At 44.3% G+C, this 20,838-nt stretch overlaps 1 protein-coding gene across 1 annotated transcript in view; it reads left to right on the top strand.

The window, feature by feature from the left end:
• Window positions 1–16,387, top strand: part of VIPR1 (vasoactive intestinal peptide receptor 1) — a 72,378-nt gene extending 55,991 nt beyond the window's left edge. The window contains exons 7-12 of the mRNA XM_065628529.1: window positions 300–360; window positions 2,779–2,848; window positions 7,848–7,939; window positions 12,993–13,122; window positions 14,546–14,587; window positions 16,196–16,387. Of these exons, the coding sequence (XP_065484601.1) occupies window positions 300–360; window positions 2,779–2,848; window positions 7,848–7,939; window positions 12,993–13,122; window positions 14,546–14,587; window positions 16,196–16,387 (587 nt within the window). The remainder of the gene's footprint in view (window positions 1–299; window positions 361–2,778; window positions 2,849–7,847; window positions 7,940–12,992; window positions 13,123–14,545; window positions 14,588–16,195) is intronic.
• The last annotated feature ends 4,451 nt before the right edge of the window (window positions 16,388–20,838 follow it).

The raw sequence follows: 20,838 nt of genomic DNA, 5'->3' as shown, positions 1-20,838 counted from the left end.
AAAATTATTCCTATTCCTTGCATTTCACCATCAGAATTTTTGCGTTTGTTTGGGTTGTTTTTTGTAGGCAACACGACAGGAAGATAAATCTGCTCGGGAGCAGTTATGGGAGACTCATCTTACATGGCCAGTGGGAGGGAAAGGCAACATGTTGCTTGCTTGGCATGTGAGCATTGAAAACGTGAAGCATTTGGCCACTCTTGAGGGAAGGCATCACCTCAGTCACTCTGGTGATATGGAGAGTGGGGGAAAACATTAATAATGATTTCTGACAGTAACACCATCTCTTCTCTTGCCAGGTGCCCCCTCTGTGTTCATCACTGCTTGGACTATTGTCAGGATTTACTTTTTCGATGTTGGGTAAGTCTATGTACTCGATTCTCTTTCCTTTATCGTTCTTCCTTTATCTCCATGGAAGGACAAGGACATCCCTGCAGTTTTAGTAACCCAGCCATCCCACCCTAACCCCAATGGTGGTCAGAGCCATTGGAGATTTTCTCCTGCCACCACGAATGGGGAAACGCTCCAACATCTCCCTGAAGACACACACTTTATGTGAACTTAGTCACTCACCCTCCTTGTTTCCCAACCCCTTGGTCAGGATATTTGCAGGGAATTTGTGACCAGACCCTGATGGTCACATTTGGCCCCGTAACCTTGTGTATAATGAAGGTAACAGCAAAGCACCTTCCTCGTGTCCAGAGCGAAGCTTAACATCCTGCAGAATTGACCCTAAATATGCTGGTGCACCAGATATTTAATAAACACACCCATTAGCTCTCCCATAGAAAAACTCTAAAAACACTTTACTTTCCACCCCAGGCAGATTTTAGGATCTGTTTTTCTTCCTCGTTAACCTAGCAGCCACTTTTGATAGTTTATGAAAGAAGAAGATATGATAGAGCAAAGTAAATGAGGCAGATATTAGAGCTGTCTGAGGATATATGCAATTAAATAGGATCTGATCCTGCCATCCTCCTTCATGCTTTTACTCAAGCAGTCAAACTTTAGTAACTGGAAAGGCTTTTATGAGAAAACACTCCAGAGAGTTGCAGAATCAGGTGCTTATTATGTACTCACTGTGTGTGCCCTCACTTCTTGCTTTTACAGCATATGGTTAACTTCATTTTTTCTCATGCATTCTCTCTCTCCCAATGTGTCCTGATTTGTCCTTATTGCAGCAGAAGCAGCTCAGATTTTCTCGTTGTGTTTTTGATGTGTAGTCATGCTAACACATTTCCTGAGAGCTACTGACTTTTTTTTTAAATGCTTTCACTCTATCTGTATAAAACTGGCCTTATTTACTCTGTTAATAAATAGCCTCTACATTGAGATAGAGACCAAAGGATTTAACCAGTCTGAATACCAATTCTTCTTGCTATGTATTCTCACTCAGCTTCAGCAATTCTTAATAAAAATACAGACTTCTTTGCATTTTCTGGATGCTTTATAACTCTACATTTTTATGCCAAGTGAAACAATACTCTTAATTTACAGAATATGCTAATACCTAACATAGATTTTTTTTTTTTTTTTGCGTACTATAATTACCTACAGAGAAAAATTACAGGAAATTAATCCAGATTAAATAAAACCTAATTATGTAAGATTGGTTAAACAACATTAAGCCTTTATTTAAACATTCTGACTCCAAATTAAAGTGACCTTCATTCATACTGTCTGGATTTATTTTAAAAATGAAGTGCACTAGACGTAATTAGGGCCACTTTAATTCTAAATGAAAGGGCAGCATGCACCTGACTAAGTATAAGCATCTGTATGTGAGCAGTTCACTCTAGTCTCCTTTTATAGCTAGAGATGTAGTCAGTGTAGTCCATGGAGTGCAATTATTCCATCCTAAATTGCTGCCTAAAATAGGTCTCAGGAACTGTGCCCTAAAAGTGCCTCTCCTCATCTACTATGACTTGCACTGTCAACATTTTGAATTACATGAGCTGAATCCAGGTGAAATTGTCTATGATGGGTTCCACCAATCTATTTCAAACACGAACGCAAAGCAATTTTCATGAATGCTCTCCTAAAAATGCACCTTTGATCACCTGACTGTTGTGAGTTCTGCAGATAAATGTGTCCCAAGCAATATTAATTGTTTCCACTTTGTTCCTATTCTGTTTTTTCCTTGTTGCCTTTAAATATTGTTCCAGATGGCCTAGGTGAGTGATGTGGTTTGCAGACAATTCTGGCTTCAGGACAAAATAAATCACACTCTGGATCCTATGGACTTGTCTGATTAGATCCATAGCTCAGATGCAGCTAGCTAAGATAGATTTAGTTGGAATAATCACACCATAGGCTGTTTGTCATCTTTTTCAGAAGAGCATGTTGGTTTGTTTCTGATGGTGCCAATTGCTCTTCGCTTAACAAAATCTCCACTCATGATGGTGGATAGCACTGGAAGCCTCATAAATGTGATTTTGATGGCATTTCCTTCTAGCAGACCTCAGTGTAGGAGAAATGAAGCAAATCACCGTCTTCCCCTACATTCACTCTGGCATAATATCCTCCAGCCTATTCCATTACCAAGAGGAAAAAAACCTCACAGCACCATATCTGAGGCAGCTGGTACCCACCAGTGCTCAAAGCCATCACAAAGCAAGTTTTCAGCCCTTCCCAGTTCATGCACACCAGGGTTAGTCCTCTTCATATAACCTGGGATAGCCATCTTTCCCATTTAGGGAAACCAACTACCTAGGAAGGTGTACACAGCTTCTTGCTTGCTTTGCTTATTATTTTAAGTCTGGTTTTGTTTCTTTTTAGGTGCTGGGAGCAAATAATGGAATCACCGTACTGGTGGATCATTAAAACACCTATTTTGGTGTCTATATTGGTAAAGTATCAGCACATTCTGCTGGCTGCAAAGCCATCTTTAATGCTAAGTGTGGAGGGGTGAAGGAATGTTGAGAAGTGTTCTGTGAATGTGCACTGAAAATGCATTGACAGATAAAATCCCACTGTAGATTGAATGTCTGTCTTAGGATGAGGAAGTTCACCCTCCAGATAAACATCTTTACCTTTAGTATTGACCAGGGGAAGAGCTCGAGTAACTAGGCAACCAAGTTGGAGCTCATTTGATTTAACTCTCACCATCTTCATCTCAGCTACTCGCCCTGGGCACTCTGGTGCAGTAGCCTTGAGGAGGTTGAGGAACATGGTAAGAGATCCAGAAAAGGCTCATTTTGTCTAATGAATCAGTGCATGTCTAAATTAGATCAAGTGAATTATGCCATGAATATTTTTGTTTCTCTGAGCTGACCATATGCAGACCCCAGGATGACTTGTTCAGTTGTAGATGTCAACACTATAAAGTAAAATGGGATGAATCCTACCATAAATTTCTACCTAGCTAAAAAGAGGTTAGATGAATTCCCCCAGATATTTACCTCTTGTTATAGCATCCAGTACAAAGTTGGATTCCAACTATATGTTTTAAAAGTAAGTTCTTGGGCAGCTTGGCTAATTTCCAGATAAATCAACAGAAGGGCTTGACTTCTTACTTCTCTGGATAAGATCAACTCTGACCGTAGAAACCATGACTTTTCTGAGGAACTCTGAGTACTTCCATCATTGTTGAATATTAAGTGTTTCATCTGTCAGATATCAAGCCAAAACTTAAAATCAAACGAGCTTGAGTTCCCTAGGACAACAAAGAGGACGCACAGCAAGGTCACTGTTTTGGACTTCAGGAGAGCAGACTTTGGCCTCTTCAGGGATCTGCTTGGTAGAGTGCCATGGAATAAAGCCCTGGAGGGATGAGGGGCCAAAGAAAGCTGGTTGATATTCAAGGGTCACCTCCTCCAAGCTCAGGAGTGATGCATCCCAACAAAGAGGAAGTCATGCAAAACTGCCAGGAGGCCTGCATGAATGAACAAGGAGCTCCTGGACGAACTCAAACACAAACAGGAAGCCTACAGAGGGTGGAAGCAAGGACAGGTAGCCTGGAGGAATACAGAGAAAGTATCCAAGCAGCCAGGGATCAGGTAAGGAAAGCTAAGCCCTGATGGATTTGAATGTGGCCAGGGACATCAAGAGCTACAAGAAAAGCTTCTATAGGTACATCAGTGATAAAAGGAAGACTAAGAAAAATGTGGGCCCTGTCTGGAAGGAAATGGAAGACCTGGTTACCAAGGATATGGAGAAGGCTGAGGTAATCAATTATTTTTTTGCCTCAGTTTTCACCAGCAGGTCCTCTAGCCACACTGACCAACTTGCAGAAGGCAAAGGCAGGGACTGGGAGAATGAAGAACTGCCCACGGTAGGAGAAGATCAGGTCCGAGACCATCTAAGGAACCTAGAGGTGCAGAAGACCACAGGACCTGATAAGATACATCTGCAGGTCCTGAGGGAGCTGGCGGATGAAGTTGTTAAGCCACTATACATCATATTTGAGAAGTTATGGCAGTCCAATGACGTTCCAAATTATTGGAAAGGGGGAAACATAACCCTCACTTTTAAAAAGGGAAAAAAGAAAGACCTGGGGAACTACCAGCCAGTCAGTCTCGCTTCTGTGCCTGGCGAGATCGTGGAGCAGATCCTCCTGGATACTACACCAAGGCACATGGCTGCACTAAGGGCAAATCATGCCTGAAAAAATTGGTGACCTTGTACTACGAGGTTACAGCGTTGGTGGATAAAGGAAGAGCAACTGACATCATCTACTTGTACTTTTGCAAAGCACTTGACACTGTCCCACACAACATCCTTGTCTCTAATTTGGAGAGACATGGATTTGATGGATGGACCACTTGGTGAATAAGCAATTGGCTGGATGGTCACACTCAAAAAGTTGTGGTCAGCAGCTTGATGTCCAAGTGGAGACCAGTGAGAAGTGGCATTCCTTGGACATAAGTATTGGGACTGGTCCTGTTTAACATCTTTGTTGGTGACATGGCCAGTGGGATTGAGCACACCCTCAACAGGTTTTTAGATGACATCAAGCTGTGTGGTGCAGTCGACATGCTGGAGGGAAGGGTTGCCATCTAGAGGGACCTTGACAAGCTTGAGAGGTGAGCCTGTGCGAAATTCAGGAAGTACAACAAGGCCAAGTGCAAGATCCTATACACGGGTCGGGGCAATCCCAAGCACAAATACAGGCTGGGCAGAGAATGGATTGAGAGCACCCTCAAGGAGAAAGCCAACTATATCTTGAGCTGCATCAAAAGGAGTGTGGCCAGCAGGTGAAGGGAGATGATTCTGCCCCTCTGCTCCGCTCTGGTGAGAACCCCCTGCAGTGCTGGTCCAGCTCTGGGTCCTCAGCACAGGACACACATGGACCTGCTGGATTTGGGCCAGAGGAGCCACAGAAATGATCCGAGGCTGGAACAGCTCTGCTGGGAGGACAGGCTGAGAGAGTTGGGGTGTTCAGCTGGAGAAGGCTCCAGGGAGACATTGCAGCAGCTCTCCATTACCTGAAGAGGGCCTACAAGAAAACTGGAGGGGGACGTTTTACAAAGGCATGTGGTGATAGGACAAGGGGTAATGGCTTTAAACTGAGAGAGGTTAGATTTAGGTATAAGGAAGAAATTCTTCCCCATGAGGGTCGTGAGGCACTGGAACAGGCTGCCCAGAGAGGTGGTGGATGCCCCATCCCTGGAAGTGTTCAAGGCCAGGCTGGACGGGGCTTTGAGCAACCTGGTCTAGCGGAAGATGTCCCTTGCAGGGGGTTGGAACTAGATGATCTTTAAGGTCCCTTCCAACCCGAACAATTCTGTGGTTCTATGATAAACTTAGCTTTGAGTTTTCTAAAATGAAAACAAGTATGTGGGATGGGAAGAAAAAAAATGCAACAGAAGCGAAACCAAATGTATGTCTTTCAAACAGAAATATTTTCTTAGACATAAATTCTTCTTATTCCGTGTATATTATGACCTTTAAAAGAAGACTTTTTCTGGAGCATTTGTCACACAGGGATTACAAACTGAAACAGTTAGAATAATTTCATCTTGCTCTATTCACCTCACTGAAAAGAAATACTATACTTCGATGACACATCTCAAAATATTTATGTCATCATAGAAAGATATACATAGTATTTTCCCTTTCCCAAGATAACCTTTTGGCAAAGAAATACACCCTGTTCTCCTTGGATCAATGAGTCTGTATTTTCTTTTGGCCGAACATTTATTTCTTCACTGCCAAACAAAATTTACCCAGCCATTTCTGATTTTCCTTCTGCAGATATTGTATAGATCTGTCCAAGAGGAAGGGCATGATAGCTGCTATCTGATGAACAGCAGGTTTCTTCAGGGAGCAATGCAACATTTTCTCCATGTCCATGGGAATAAAGCATAGATCTCAAAAGACAGAAGAAATACATATATAAGATATATAAGATATTAAGCACTGGGAACAGATCGAGTGCCTCTGATTATACTCTAGGTTGAAAAATAAGCCAACCAACTTCTCCAGTAGCCTGGTAGCCATATCTTCTACCATGCAATACTGAGACTCTACTAAACCTATAAGTCTCGCTCCATCTGATTCAGCACTGCCCTGTGTCCATGTTTGCTCTTGACCACTACGAGTCAACACAGTATTTAACTGCTCTGATCTTGCATTCAGTGCTTATTAGAGTAATTGATCTAGATAATACTGCTTTGAACTCATAAATTTTACTTGCCACCAAGTCAAATGCAAACCATTTTTTATAAGCAAATAAATATGAACAGTTACTGTGATAAATGGCATGGGATAGATAAAAAGTGATTAAGCAATACCTCATAACCAAGAAAAACAATTCATTTCCAATCACTCATAGTCTTTGAAAAAAAGGGTGAATGTCTAAATGAGAGATGTGCTTCAGTTTCCTTCACTCACCTGTGGCTGAGATAAATGTAGGAATGGCTGGAGGAAATTTTACAGTCTGTTTTTGCAGAAAATCAGATTGCCTGCTTAACTCAATCCCTTCCAGCCTTTAAGTCTCTAGAAATAAGAATAATTTGTGCATTTTCTAACCATGAAAGGATAAATACAGAGGTTGTGTGCCAAACAAAAACGAAGTCTACAGAAATCTGTCATCACTTTTCTATTGTATATATTGCATGAATAACAGCGTGATTCACTGGATTAAACCTTAAGACCATTCAACTCATGCCATCTACTACGTGCCGTTAGGAAATTGCCATTCCTAGCTTCACATCTTTGCTGTTAAATAAGGTTAACATTGCTTGAGTGTGTTGATGGAGCACTTTGAGATATTTTGACTGAAAAGCACCATCTAAAATCTAGGTATTAGATACATTCCTCTGGTCTAACGTCCTAGCAGAGAATGTTGTCCGCTGTGTCGGTGAGGTCTATCCCTTGCTATACAAGATCTTCAGCTTCTCCCCGGAGAAGATGTGCCCGATAGCGTTAAGCAGAGGCTCGCTTGAGTGGATACAGCTTTGTGTTTTGTTTCGGTTCCCTTGGCTCACCGCCTCAGTCCTTGACATGCCCAGCAGCCGGCCCCATGTCACCGTCTCCCGAGGGCTTTGACGTCCGTCGCTCCACTCCCTCTCCAGGCTCTTTTCCCACCCTGTCGTCGGCACTTCCCCCGTGCAGCAGGACGTCGTGCATAGCTGTGCTCTATGGGTTTGACATCATCATACTTGGGATGTATGACACAAAGTCCCAAGCAGGCTGATGTCAGGCCCAAGATGGCTGCCATCCTGTGTCGGTTTACTATGTGCTCCCAGAGTGGGGTTCTCTGCTCATGGCTTTTTAACAACAGCTTGCTCCATGGCAAAAATATTGCAGTGAAAGGAACTGCCCTCTAATGATTGGCTCTTTTCACTGGACAAAAAATACTAATTTTTTATTCCACTCTGTTTCTTTTCTACCCATCCCAACAGGTGAACTTCATTCTCTTCATTTGCATCATCCGTATCTTAGTCCAGAAGTTGCATTCCCCAGACGTTGGACACAATGAAACCAGCCAATATTCGTAAGTCCTAGACTTTTTTAACTGTATTGTATGGTTTTGGGGAAACCTCTTGGCTGTTAGTTCAGTATTGCGTCTGTCTGCACTGTCTGCAGTGCACTGTCTGCACTGACCAAAATGAAGTATTTGGTAATTGTTAATTAACAAATTAGTCAATTTGTTAATTGAAGCTGATCAGAAATTAGGAAATGGGGCATTTGCTAGAATGACTGGGCATGTTTTATGTCACTTTGAACAGACAGACAAGAAGGCTTTCTGCTGGGAGTAACGATGAAGAAGTCAGAGCAACAGTAACGATCATGAAAGAAAATAGGATTTTTCTTTGTATATTCAATATTTATTCGATTTTGAAGGCAGAAGGACCCAAAGGAGAACAAGTAGTAGCTGGCCACAGCATACAAGCTTTATTTTCTGAACTAGTTACCCTCAGCGCTCTTTTTCAAAGAAGGAGAGATCTAGAAAATTAGTACATTCAGTAGAATCTGTGGCAAGTTTTCCTTACCCTGAGGCAGACCCTTAAACTACATTAGATTAATGCAGTGCATTGCTCCTCACTGTTGAGAAGTAGCACTGTCCCAGAAGTTTTGCTTGACGAAACGCTTTTATTCCAGGGGTATAACATTGACCTTAATGTTTTGTATTTTATAATAAACAACATGCAAGTGAGATTAGCACCCGTCTCAGTGGCCAGGACTGGTCTTTGTTACAGTATTTTAAGAGTGCAAGAAATCTGTTTATCTGCATGGATTTATTCTGGCTTCAATGCAGATAAAATAAAAGCTCAGACGAGCTTATTTTTGACACTTACCGATGTCCTGGCTCAGAGTTTCAACCATCCCGGATACTTATTAAATGTTTCCTAGAAAAGAACCAAAAGGAAAAAAGTCCACTGCCTACATGGCCACTGCTGGTAAATCTTTTTTGTCTTTGGAGGGATCTGTGCACTTTGGTACCCTGAAGAATCTGAGCTCAGTTCATCTTTCTGCAAGATGGCAGACAATATCAATAGGGTCCTTAAATACTGACCAGCCACGACGCTGAGTCTTTCTCTCTGCTGGTGGTAAATTATGCATTTCATCTGCCTCGAGAGATTCTCAGATTTATGAAAGGAAATTCCAGTATTTGACCTTAACTACTCCCTGCAGCAGCCAGAGCAAATTACCTCTTTTTCTGTCATCATAACATGACAACATTACCAGACCCTGTGCTTTCTATCACCTCCCTTTATGTATTTCCAACTGGGCAGTGTATCTTCGTACCCCCAGGATTGAAACAGCTTTGGCCAGGTACGTAGATTAAATCAGCATATGGAAATATGTTCTAGTACTAAGCAGCAGCCTGGAGCAGCTGACTCCCGTTCATCTCAGCAGATGTGCTGCCAACACGCATTGGAAGGGTTATGCCCAGGTTACCTCGGAGGTCACACTGAGCTTTGGGTTCAGGGCTTTTTACTTCACGTTTTCCAGTGAAGTAGGAGCTGCCAAGGAAGCTTCTCTTTGCCTTGTAAACAAACGTTGCACGTTCAGGGCAGTAAGTAATGCTGGCCTGACAAACACAAGGCGCTGCTGAAGTACAAATGCTATTCACATCTTCAGTTTCTCATCTTCCTTCTCCACCTGGAAAAACATCTCAGTTCCACTAGGGCACGAATCAGTTGCTCACTTATAGGTGTCCAAGCCATATCATAGAATCATAGAATCATAGAATCATAGAATAATAGAATCATTCCAGTTGGAAGAGACCCTCAAGATCATCGAGTCCAACCATAAACTCACTCAAGGACTAAACCGTGTCCCTAAGAACCTCATCTAAACACCTTTTAAACCCCTCCAGGGATGGTGACTCAACCACATCCCTGGGCAGCTTGTTCCACTGCTTCACAACCCTTTCCATGAAGAATTTTTGCCTAATATCCAATCTGAACCATATGAGATGCTTTAGGACATTTGCGATATTTCCCTGGACTATATAGGACCCAGGACTTATGTGAGACTCGTACCCTTATACACAGGCAGCTGGCCACCAGCCAGATTATCTGGGGCATCTTGAAGTCTCTGTTGACTGTATTGGCTGCAGTGGGAGATAAGACAACACACTTTCCTTTAGAAATTCATATTAAGTGTCCCAGTCTGAAGACCGGATCTCACCAGGGGGATTTTTCAGTTCCTAAGTTTTGATGTTTAGACAGCTAGCCGTAGAGTCATCTGGAGTCCAGACCCTTTTATAAATGGCATTAGGCATGTGATCTTAGCAAAAAAATGGTATTAATGGTATGTGTGGGTTCCTCCTGCCAAATCTGAAACAAGTATGTTTTAAACTAACAACATCAGGGATCTCTCATTTGCATTTCTCCCTCCTTCTCTTGTTTATTTTATATTGTTTATTTTATTTAAAAAAATGACGCGTTGACACGTTGACAGCATTGTTCAGTTCCCACCAGTTTCGGTTTAGCTGCAGGCTGACTCATTAATGCTACAGACAGTGAACTGGGCTTTAATGTATTGGAAGCTGTGAAAACAAGTCTCCCAAAAGAGTTTTCTGGAAATGACAGAGACATGTGCAAGAATGAGACAGCAATATTTCAGGCAAATAGAAGTCGTTTTCTGCAACAGAAGTCTTGAGCAAAATTCATCTCTTTCAATTCTGTACATGTTCATAGATCAATATTATCATCAAAGTTTTCTGGGTAACTTTCCCATTACACATTCAAGGAGCATGACTAAAATGTTGATTCACTCTTATCCACTCCCAAGGAGAGGAGTAGGTTCAGTGCAGGCTGGTGGAGATGTGTTTTCCCTAAATTACCTGTCACCATGTATATCTGTCAGAGGGGGTAGGTCTAAGAAGTGCACGCTGTGCTAGGAGTGGAAGTAATGAGTTTTTGAGAAGCCACAGCTTCCAGCAGGTAACTTTAAACAGCTTTGGACAGTCTCCCAAGGAGTTCTACTTCCTGCACAGCCAAGCTTTAGCTTCCTGGCATAAATTACACCATGACTGGGGAAGATGATTTTCCACATTACACTGTTTAGGGGAGAAATATTTTAAATATCACAGGGCTAGACCATAGGTCCCTTGCCTTGAAGCCAAGCTGAGATCTAAAGCGTCACTCAATATTCTGGGCAAGCTCAGTGCTGGGAGCAAGAGACTGGTTTGGAGTGTTGTGCAAACTGGAGGAGAGGGCTCCTAAGGCTTGGCGTTTATGCCCTTTTATTACCACAGTCTAGCCAGGAGGGAAAATGCCCTAACCAAGGTCCCAACATTGTCTGCAATGATAAGATAAATTTTTATAATCCATGGGAGATTGCAAACAATGTCTATACAAACATGGTACACAAAGGTAACATCACATCAATCTCCTTTAAGTTGACTGTTCCTGAAAGATTAAGGAGAGAGGAGAAATCTCTGCAAAGCCAGAATTGATATTCACTGAACTATGATCAGCTTAGAAAATGAGTTGCTTTCTCATATGTCAGGAGCTGGAGGAATTAAGGCTGGGTCACAGAATCATTTTGCTTGGAAAAGACTCTCAAGATCACAGAGTCCAACTGTTCCCCCACCCCTGGCACTGCCCCATGTCCCTGAGAACCTCACCTCCATCTGTCCAACCCCTCCAGGGATGGTGACTCCACCACTGCCCTGGGCAGCCTGTTCCAATGCCCAACAGCCCTTTTTGGGAAGAAATTGTTCCCGATATCCAATCTAAACCTCCCCTAATGCAACTTGAGGCCATACATGTGTGGGTCACTCTGCCCGGAGCTGCTTCTAAGAGCGAGGAATACAGTACCCTGATGGTCACCAATGACAGCAACAGATCTCTGGCAGAGCAAGACATCCAAGAGGTCTCAGATTTTGGATCTCCTTACTATGAGGAGGAATGTGCCTGCTAGTGAGGGATGTGATGGGAAAGGCAAATTCCTGGAAAGTTCCTCGGCTTCCTACAGGCACTTGTTTTGTCTGGAATGAGTTGCACCCAGATGCTTTTCAGCCAGCAGGTATTCCCTGGTGAACCACAGCCTCCAGCCACAACCTTAACGTCAAGCCCAGGGAAAGCTGGAAAGATCTGCTGGGAGATACAGTGAGGAGCATCATCTGCATAAAGCTGGCACATCAGCCTTCCCAGTGGGCTTATGCAGATAGCAAATAAATGAAGATGGTCTGAGAGAACTGAACCTGATGAGACATTGGAGGTGTAGGAAGATGGAAACAAGTATTTCCAACATCCCAGCTGTAGCTTCAATTCCTCCAGAAGCCTCTGGGGCAGGGGAACACAGGAGGATGTGGATAACCAAGGGACCCAAAACCCCCGTAAGCATCCTTAGGCCCTTGATTTCTTGTTATTTCCATCAGCTATATTTTAATAATCATTATATTTAATAAATTATCATCTCTTCCTAATTAGACCTCTGATTACCCAATCTGATGCCATTAAGCACTAATACCGTTCATCCCCCTCCTTTGGAGACTTTCATTGTGCGATAGCCTGTCATTATTCTCAGCTAAACATACCATTTCTCTCCCAGAAGCTGTAATTTTCAGAAATCCTCAGCAAACAAAGACAGCACTAGATGATGATTTAGCTTGTAGAGATGAAAAAAGATCTCCGGTGGGAGGGGAAGAAGAGAGAAGGGAGAAAGAAATACCTCCACTGAAGTTACTAGGAATAAAGATGTCACATTTTATGTTGTCTCCACATCTGAAATTGCCAGCCCCCTGCAGACTGCAGGCCAATAATCTAGGGCTGATGACTCTGCCTTAGCTGGAGGCACAAATATATTTATATGAGAACAGGTCTAGGGCAGCTTCCTGGTGCTGCCTCGCTAGAGGCTGCTGTTAAAAGGCTGGATGTTCCCAGGACCTCAGGGTAAGTGGCCCATATCACATCTCCTAAGAGCAAATAAAGGTACTTAACATGCATGATACAGGCTATCGGCAAATATGTACTGCAGCAAATTAGAATTTCGGGGCTGCACAGGGCTCAGCTGCAGGATTTCTCATCAGCTTTACCTTTAGCTCCTCCTCCCTCTTCCATTATGATTCATGTTTGTCTTTCCAACAGGAGACTGGCCAAGTCCACCTTGCTGCTGATCCCTCTCTTTGGCATTCACTACATCATGTTTGCTTTCTTCCCTGACAATTTCAAAGCAGAAGTGAAGCTGGTCTTTGAGCTTGTGGTTGGGTCGTTCCAGGTAAGCCACCCTTTGGGCCACCACTCAGTCACCGGGTCTGTCTGCAGCGAGAAGTGTAACAAGCGTGGCAAGGGAACCAGCTAACGTGTGAGCTGGGGTTTTCCTTGGACACGCCTAATACTGCTGTTATATCTTTGAGGAAAAAGATACTCACTCCAGCTTGGCCAGAATGGAAGATAATTTTATATTTTGCCTCCTGGAATTCCAGAAAGATATACTCTCTCGTCATTTCAGGCACCTGAAAAGAAAATGTACCTCTATAAGTTAGTTGCCCTGGATTTTTTTATACTTAAAGGATTAAAAAAGAGCACCTCATTTCAATTTATATATTATTGACATGGCGTATCATGAGATAAATTGCATTTGGGAGGAATCTCCTTCTGGCTTTTAACAGGAGTCTTCTTTGTCTTCAACCAGTTGACTTGGGTGAACTTTCTCCTCTGTCAATAAGACAAGTCCTGCCTGTAGATCCTGCTCAAGCAGGATTCAAGTTCACTGGTATAGGAGACATGTTCCCCACAAGGCTGGATAACAGAGGTGTCCTCATCATTAATCTTCAGGGAGCCCTGATGAAGTTTGCTTCATAGACCCTCCCACACTCTTCAGTCCATTCCCAAGTTTGGCTGTTAACCTTGGCCCTGTTGTTGCATGACAAGAGAGATTTATTTATGTATTTCATCCTGTTGCATCCATCCATTAATCAGCTGTAGTCACTTTGTGTTGTCACAGTCTGCAAGCAGGATCTGTCACCATGTACCGTCCATACATGTGTCAGTGGCATCCTTGGTTCAGTGGTGATGGAGTTAATGTCCCTGTCCACATCATATCACTTCACATCTGGCATCTCTCTTTTGAGAAATTAATGGACCTACACTTAGTATTTGTCTTTAGTGTTTGCAACCAGAAGAGCTAGAGATAAGTTTGGTTTATTATACTTATTTTCAGTGAAAGCTGAGATTCTCAAAAATGAGGTGTCACTGCAGGTGAGGTGGGAAAGGAACAGTTTTGCCCTATACTGTGTCTGAGATCATTCTGACCTTGGCGATGAGAGCATGGTTAGATCTCCCTAGTTTCAACAGCCGAGAAAAAGCAGGAAAATTGAGTCTAGTACCCCATCCAGTTGCCTCTAATGCCCCAGCCTGAATGACCAAGTGCCTCTCTTAGAGCTGAGCTGACTGCTGATGGCTTTGAACACCAGGCTGGAGCAATCTCTGAACTCACACCCATATATCTGCTGCAAGGTGCCTTACCCAATCTTCCGCTGCTTCTTTTATAGGGAAAATGCAATGAAGTGATTTATAAGGGGCACTTTAGCAGTCCCCCAGCAGTGTGCCCTTTCTTCAAGGCTGCAGTGAGTTTGAGTTGTGATCTCAGTGAATATCAGCTATGAGATGCTTAAAACCTGTTCTCTCCTTTCTCCTAGGGATTTGTGGTGGCTGTTCTGTACTGTTTTCTCAATGGAGAGGTAAGACCAACAATGGCGTTTGGTTAATGTTCCCAGCTAAGACAAATTGAATGCTTGTGGAGAGTGGATTGAGAATTGTCCCATTCCTGATGTTACTGTGTTGAGGGGAAGGTTCCAAGTCAAATTACTCACTCCATGAAAACAACTCAACCATTTGCCTGATAGTTTCCAGAACAGTGAAAAAACTTATTAGGACTTTTGTGCACACCGTAGTATTGCTGCTGCTGAGTCCTTCTTTTACTCATGGAACAGCATCAGCAGAACTCCCATATGACCTTGCATAAACCCCGATCCAAAGAGACCACCTTCAGCAGGCAAGGCTGAAGCCCATCTGCTAAGCCTTGCTTAGCACCTCAACAAATCTTCCACAGAATCAGGCCCACTGCCAAGATGGAGGCTCGTTCGTGCAGTGATATTTTTGTACCGTCAGCCCGTAAGAAATTCAGCAGAGACTGATTAAACCCACATCGTGAAGGCTACCGCGTAGGTGTGAGCAGCTAAAAACTTGGAGCTGCCATCAGCTAGAGCGTGTTCAGCTCAATAAACAGAGCACGGACAAAAAAGCAGCAGCTGTGATCTAGCTTTGTGTTCCAAGCTTCCCAGGGAGAGGAAGAGTGTCCAGAATCACAATTTGCTCTCTTACAGCTCTAGTGCTGTCTTCAGCCGCACTGATGCTGTGTGTCCATCACGCAGTGGCACGCAGGGCAGGTAGCCCAGCTCCGGCGGAGACCTTTGCCAGTAAGCCTTGCACAGAGCAAAACAGAACCACACAAACTTATTAATGATCCAAAACCAGTATAGGCAGTGATGTGGCTTGTTAGGCGCAGACCAGCACCAGGTAAACATGTTTTTACCTTACAAGCACTGATCTTGCCTTTCCCATGTTTCCAGCCCTGGGGTTTGCATCCTGGTGTTGCACCATTCCTGTGCTTACTGATCCCAGAGACCCTCAGGCATCACTGTTTTAGCCAATTCGTACTGTTATCTAAAAATCTGCACTGGAAGACTGCAGGTGGCCAGATTTGTTCAGGCTTTGAATCTGGACAGTGTACATATATGATGTATGTAAAGTCCCTGAGCAGTAACAAGTAGAGACTGGGCAAAACCCTCAGACACATGGTGTGAACTGTGGAGTTGTCACGTGCAGAGACAGGAGTTGGACTCGATGATCCTTGTGGGTCCCTTCCAACACAAGACATTCTGAGTAGCTTTTATCAAAAAAGCACTGCTGTATTAACAGCATCGCAAACAAACTATAGTTAAATCATTTGTATTTGGACAAAAACAGGGCAGTGAAAAAAATGAAATCTTAATTATACTCACAAAGCATAGAATATGTTGCCATTGAAGTTAAGTAGTCTGGCATCTTCACTGTATCAGATGAGCCTTTCTACTGAAGCTCAGGGATTTCTGCTCCAGTATTTCACTGGCTGGAATGTGACCTCTCTTCTATGTGGCTAAAAGTTCTGGCCAGGTTGAATTTAGTGACCTTTATAAAATAATTCTTGGCCCCGTGGTAGGTGGGTCACCCATTGCTACCCACACAATCAGGTCAGAACAACGGGAGATGCTCCCCTCGGCTGATCTGCTTGTCTTTCCACCACCTAGGTCCAAGCTGAGCTCAAACGAAAGTGGAGGAAGTGGCACCTGGAGCGGTTTCTGGGCTCGGACATGAAGTACCACCACCCTTCCTTAGGCAGCAACGGCACCAACTTCAGCACCCAGATCTCCATGCTGACCAAGTGCTCACCAAAGACACGCCGGTGCTCTGGCTTCCAGGCCGAATTCTCTCTGGTGTGATGGGGAGAGGCTCTCCGAGCACTGAGCATCCAAGACAGAAACTGAGAGACAGAACGATCCCCAGGAATCAGCGATACGGTGACAAACCCTTGTGAAATGACATGCTCCACATGAGCCAACAGAGGACACAAAACTGGAAAAGCCACTGGCATCCAGAACAAGATCAGACAAGCCAAGAGGCAGAGAAAAACTTTTCCTCTCCCTCTTTTCAGACCTTTCACTCTGAAGTGTCAAGCCCTCAGGGGTTTGATAACTATGAGTAAAGGTCTCAATCACTTGATGAGAGCCTGGGAGATCCTGATGTGTCATAAATAATGAAGTATGGGAGGTAAGGGAGGGGAGAGCCTGAGTCCTTGGTGGCTTTACCAGAACCGGCATCTCTGAAACAGATATATTGCACTTTTTTTAAAAAAATGAGCCAGTAAAGAAGAGAGAGAGACAAAAAAAAAAAGCAGCCAAACATATGGATGTGCCAAAAGTCCTGTTGATAAGAGGTGGTGATAAGCCACCAAAGGCAGAGTTGGGGACATGAGGAAAAGGGACAGGAGGAACATGAACAGGCAGGTGAGACCCAGCGCGCAGCCCCTGCCTCCTCATTTTACATGTGTGAAGACAAAAGTTCAACACCAGGAAAGCTTCTCAGAGGATGCCCCAGTGCTGCAGCGTGTTCTGCTAATTGCCAACCGTCCTCATTAGCAAAAGCTTTCCAAGTACCTTTAGGCGCCCTCTGGAAAAGCAGGTTGCTGAGGAGGAGCAGCACGAATATCCTTCTCTGCACTATGTTCATGACATTGCGTTTTGTTTGGTTGTTTTCCATGAACAGGAAACTCGATTTGCATGTATAAAAAACAGGTACAGGTGCCAAAAGCGGAGCACGCTGTGTTTTTCTTTCCTTTTTAAGTTCGCCCATAGATCTTGGTGCATTAACGCACCCAGGATCATTAAGGATCAGGGTAAAACAATTGGTCTGTAATTCGCTTGCACTTGCTTAACACACACTGCCAGGAATAGGAGATGTAGAACCGTGTAATCCTGAATTGAATCAGACCTGCCATAAGGAGCCACTCTCCAGAAGAAAAAATTAGCGTCGCAGTAGCAAGCGAAATTGCTTTCATCAGAACAAGGTTGTCTCAGCACGTACCTGGCACTCCAGGAGCCAGGAAGGAGTGAAGGAGCTATTAAATTGATTTCTTCTTCAGCTTTTGCGGGGAGCTTTCATCCTATGATGAAGGTATTGTTAGATCTTTAAGATGTGTGTGTGTATTCTACCTGTTTTCTGAAGGCCTATTATTTTCCACATAGGGGCAATCCCTATTTGAAGAATGCACATAGATCCTGTTAAAACCAAGAGAATAGTTATTTTTTGCTTTTCTTTTCTTGGTGGAGGGGCTAAAGAGAGAGGTGAAACCAAATCCTGCTCACACATGCCAGGCTGGTGGCTGGTGGGGCATCACGTGCAGCTCACACACCCAGGCACTGCATTTGAGACAATCCCCGTGAGCCCAAACTCAGTCAGAAGACGGACATCACAAGGATGCAGGTACTCACATTGGTGTCCAACCCAACTGCATCGAATAACGTTGCACCAGTTTTACGCTGGGTGTGGGAAATCCCTGCCCAGCTCAGGTCTACACTTAGAAATTGGAGGCTGAGGGGAGACCTTGTTGCTGTCTACAACTACCTGAAAGGGGGTTGTAGCATGGAGGGGGTTGGTCTCTTCTACCAAGTAGCAAGTGACAGGACAAGAGGAAATGGCCTCAAGTTGCGCCAGGGGAAGTTTAGATTTGATATTAGGAAAAAATTCTTCACCGAAAGGGCTGTTGGGCATTGGAACAGGCTGCCCAGGGCAGTGGTGGAGTCACCATCCCTGGAGGGGTTTAAAAGGCATTTAGACAAGGTTCTTAGGGAAATGGTTTAGTGCTAAAGTTGGGTTATGGTTGGACTCGATGATCCTGAGGGTCTCTTCCAGCCGAAATGTTTCTATGATTCTATAACATGTCACAGCACTGTCCTTGTGAAGGAGAGTCGGGGTCACCAATGCATGTATGTGGAAAGAGATCTCAACTTATCCACCAGGTACTAACAACACCTGGACTTCTTTGTCTTCAGAATGAAGTTCATTGAAGGGAAACATCTTTAACTTGATGAGTTTGGGGGTTGTTTTTCTCGTTTGCTTGCTTGAAGCATCTGTGACTCGCTGTCAACAAACTACACTGAGCTCAGGAGGAGAGCTGCAGATCTGGACATCCAGTTCTTTTCTCAGTTCTGGGAGAGTGGTTGTTCCATGATATAAACCTCCCCAGAGATATACCTGCTATCATCTGAGCTTGGTGCTTCCAAAGTATTTCTCCACATGCGGGACTGAGAACAGCATAGACGGCTAAAGTCAATAAGGGGCTTGAGATACTCAGATGCTACTGCCCTGAAGGGTAGATATGCACTCATGAGTTTCTAATGAGCTAGCTCAGATGCTGTCACAGTGTAGCCATGGCTACCCAGCCTACAAAACCTAAGAGTATGGGCAGATATTTCTGAAGGAAGTCATAATGAGCAACATGGTCCTGGAATTAAAGGGCTGGTGAGACCCCAGGCCAGCCAGGTGCAAGCTATCTTTGGTTATGGATACGTCACACTGAAACCGTATCATTACCAGTTAGAATCCAACACCGATGCACCATAAGATCATCAACATCCTCTCTTAGCAGCTCTCTAATTCCCAAAATCCAGAGAAAACAAGAGGAAGCTTAAAATTTCCCCACATTGCTTGCACTGAAGTACTTATGCCCTGACATCCCAGGAACAAGGTCCCCATTGAAACCTCCCTGAGGTTCTCAGAGGCAAGGGCCTTCTTTGTGTTTGGTGCTGTTGAGTGCTTTCGGACTGGGTTAGGACTTACACAGAAGATGCTGGAGATGCCCCACCAGTATCCTCTGTGTTTGGCTCAAAGCAAGGATTTGACCCAGTTCTGCGTTTCGCCAGATGAATGGCTGGCTGCAAGTAAGCCCAGAAGAAGCAAGGAAAAGTTTTTTTTCAGCTTCCAATTGTTCCACTTGGTGTCAAATGCTTCCTCTCACTGGTTCAGAATTTGAAAACAGCGTCAGTCTGGGAAGGATTTGGTTCATCACGCTGAAAAGTCATTTGCCCATTTCATTGGTCATGGTGGCTACTTATGCCCAAGAAACTGGGCTGCAGAGGAGCACTGCCAAATCTTGCTCATGTATCCACTGCGGTGCCAAAGGTGTGAACTTGAATCCCAGGTCTAAGACAAGCAAAGGAGAAGTTTGAGCATAGAGATGTGGAACGTAACAACATAACCAGCAACCTCCTTTGTGAGACGTGAGGGAAACCCTTCCCATCTGTTAGAGGAAGCCTTGCTGGCGTAGAAGGTCAATGCCTGTGAGCTGTGAGACACCTTGTGCATTTCCACTCTGTTGTTCGTCACTGAATCACAGAATGTTTAGGGTTGGAAGGGACGTCTGGAGATCATCCAGTCCAACCCACACAGGATCGTGTCCAGGTGCATCTTGAATGTCTCCAGAGAAGGAGACTCCACAGCCTCTCTGGGCAGCCTGGTCCAGGCTCTGGCACCTCAAAGGAAAGGTTTCTCCTCATATTCAGATGGAACCTCCCGTGTTTCAGTCTGTGCCCATTGCCCCTCATCCTGTCGTTGGGCACCACTGAACAGAGTCTGATTCATCCTCTTGACACCCACCCTGGAGATATTTCTGAACATTGATGAGATCCCCTTTCAGCTTCTCTTCTCCAGGCTGAACAGACCCAGCTGTCTCAGTCTCTCTTCATAAGAAAGGTGCTCTAGGCCCCTTATCATCTTCACAGCCTGCCACTGGACTCTCTCCAGTAATTCCTTACCCTTCTTAAACTGGAGAACCCAGAACTGGACATGGTGCTCCAGATGCAGCCCCACCAGGGCAGAGCAGAGGGGGAGGAACAACCTCCCTCGACCTGCTGCTCACACTTTTCCTAGTGCACCCCAGGTACCGTTGGCCTCTTGGCCACAAGGGCACATTGTTGACTCATGGTCAACCTGTTGTCCACCAGAACTCCCATTTCACCTTCCATTTGCAGGAGGACCTTCTGCTTTGTATTTACAGCTTCTCTTCCATTTCAGCCCTGTGCTAACTAGTGCCAGTGCTAACCTCATGCCAGGGGCAGCAGGAATGAACTCTCCTTTTAGAGTCATGACAGGGAAAAAATTTGGCTGGTTGTTCACCCTTGCCACAGGGCCTTCTGCAGCCCTTGAGCTGCGCCACCAGGTCATTCTGCACGGGAGCCTGAAGATAGGATGTAACTTAAACTGAGGGGCTTCTTCGAAAAAAATGTTGGCTACATTAAGGTGCCAGGAATGGTGTCCCCAGGCATTGTACTTGCATATATTTCATCACTGAGCATCCAGCCACATCGCCATTATGCTGTCAAGGGTGTTTGAGAGA

This window comes from Caloenas nicobarica, chromosome 2 (assembly GCF_036013445.1).
Source record: "Caloenas nicobarica isolate bCalNic1 chromosome 2, bCalNic1.hap1, whole genome shotgun sequence".
In the NCBI taxonomy this organism is placed as follows: domain Eukaryota; kingdom Metazoa; phylum Chordata; class Aves; order Columbiformes; family Columbidae; genus Caloenas; species Caloenas nicobarica.
The sequence above is the reverse complement of the archived record's forward strand: the minus strand, read 5'-3'. Positions and strand labels throughout refer to the sequence as shown.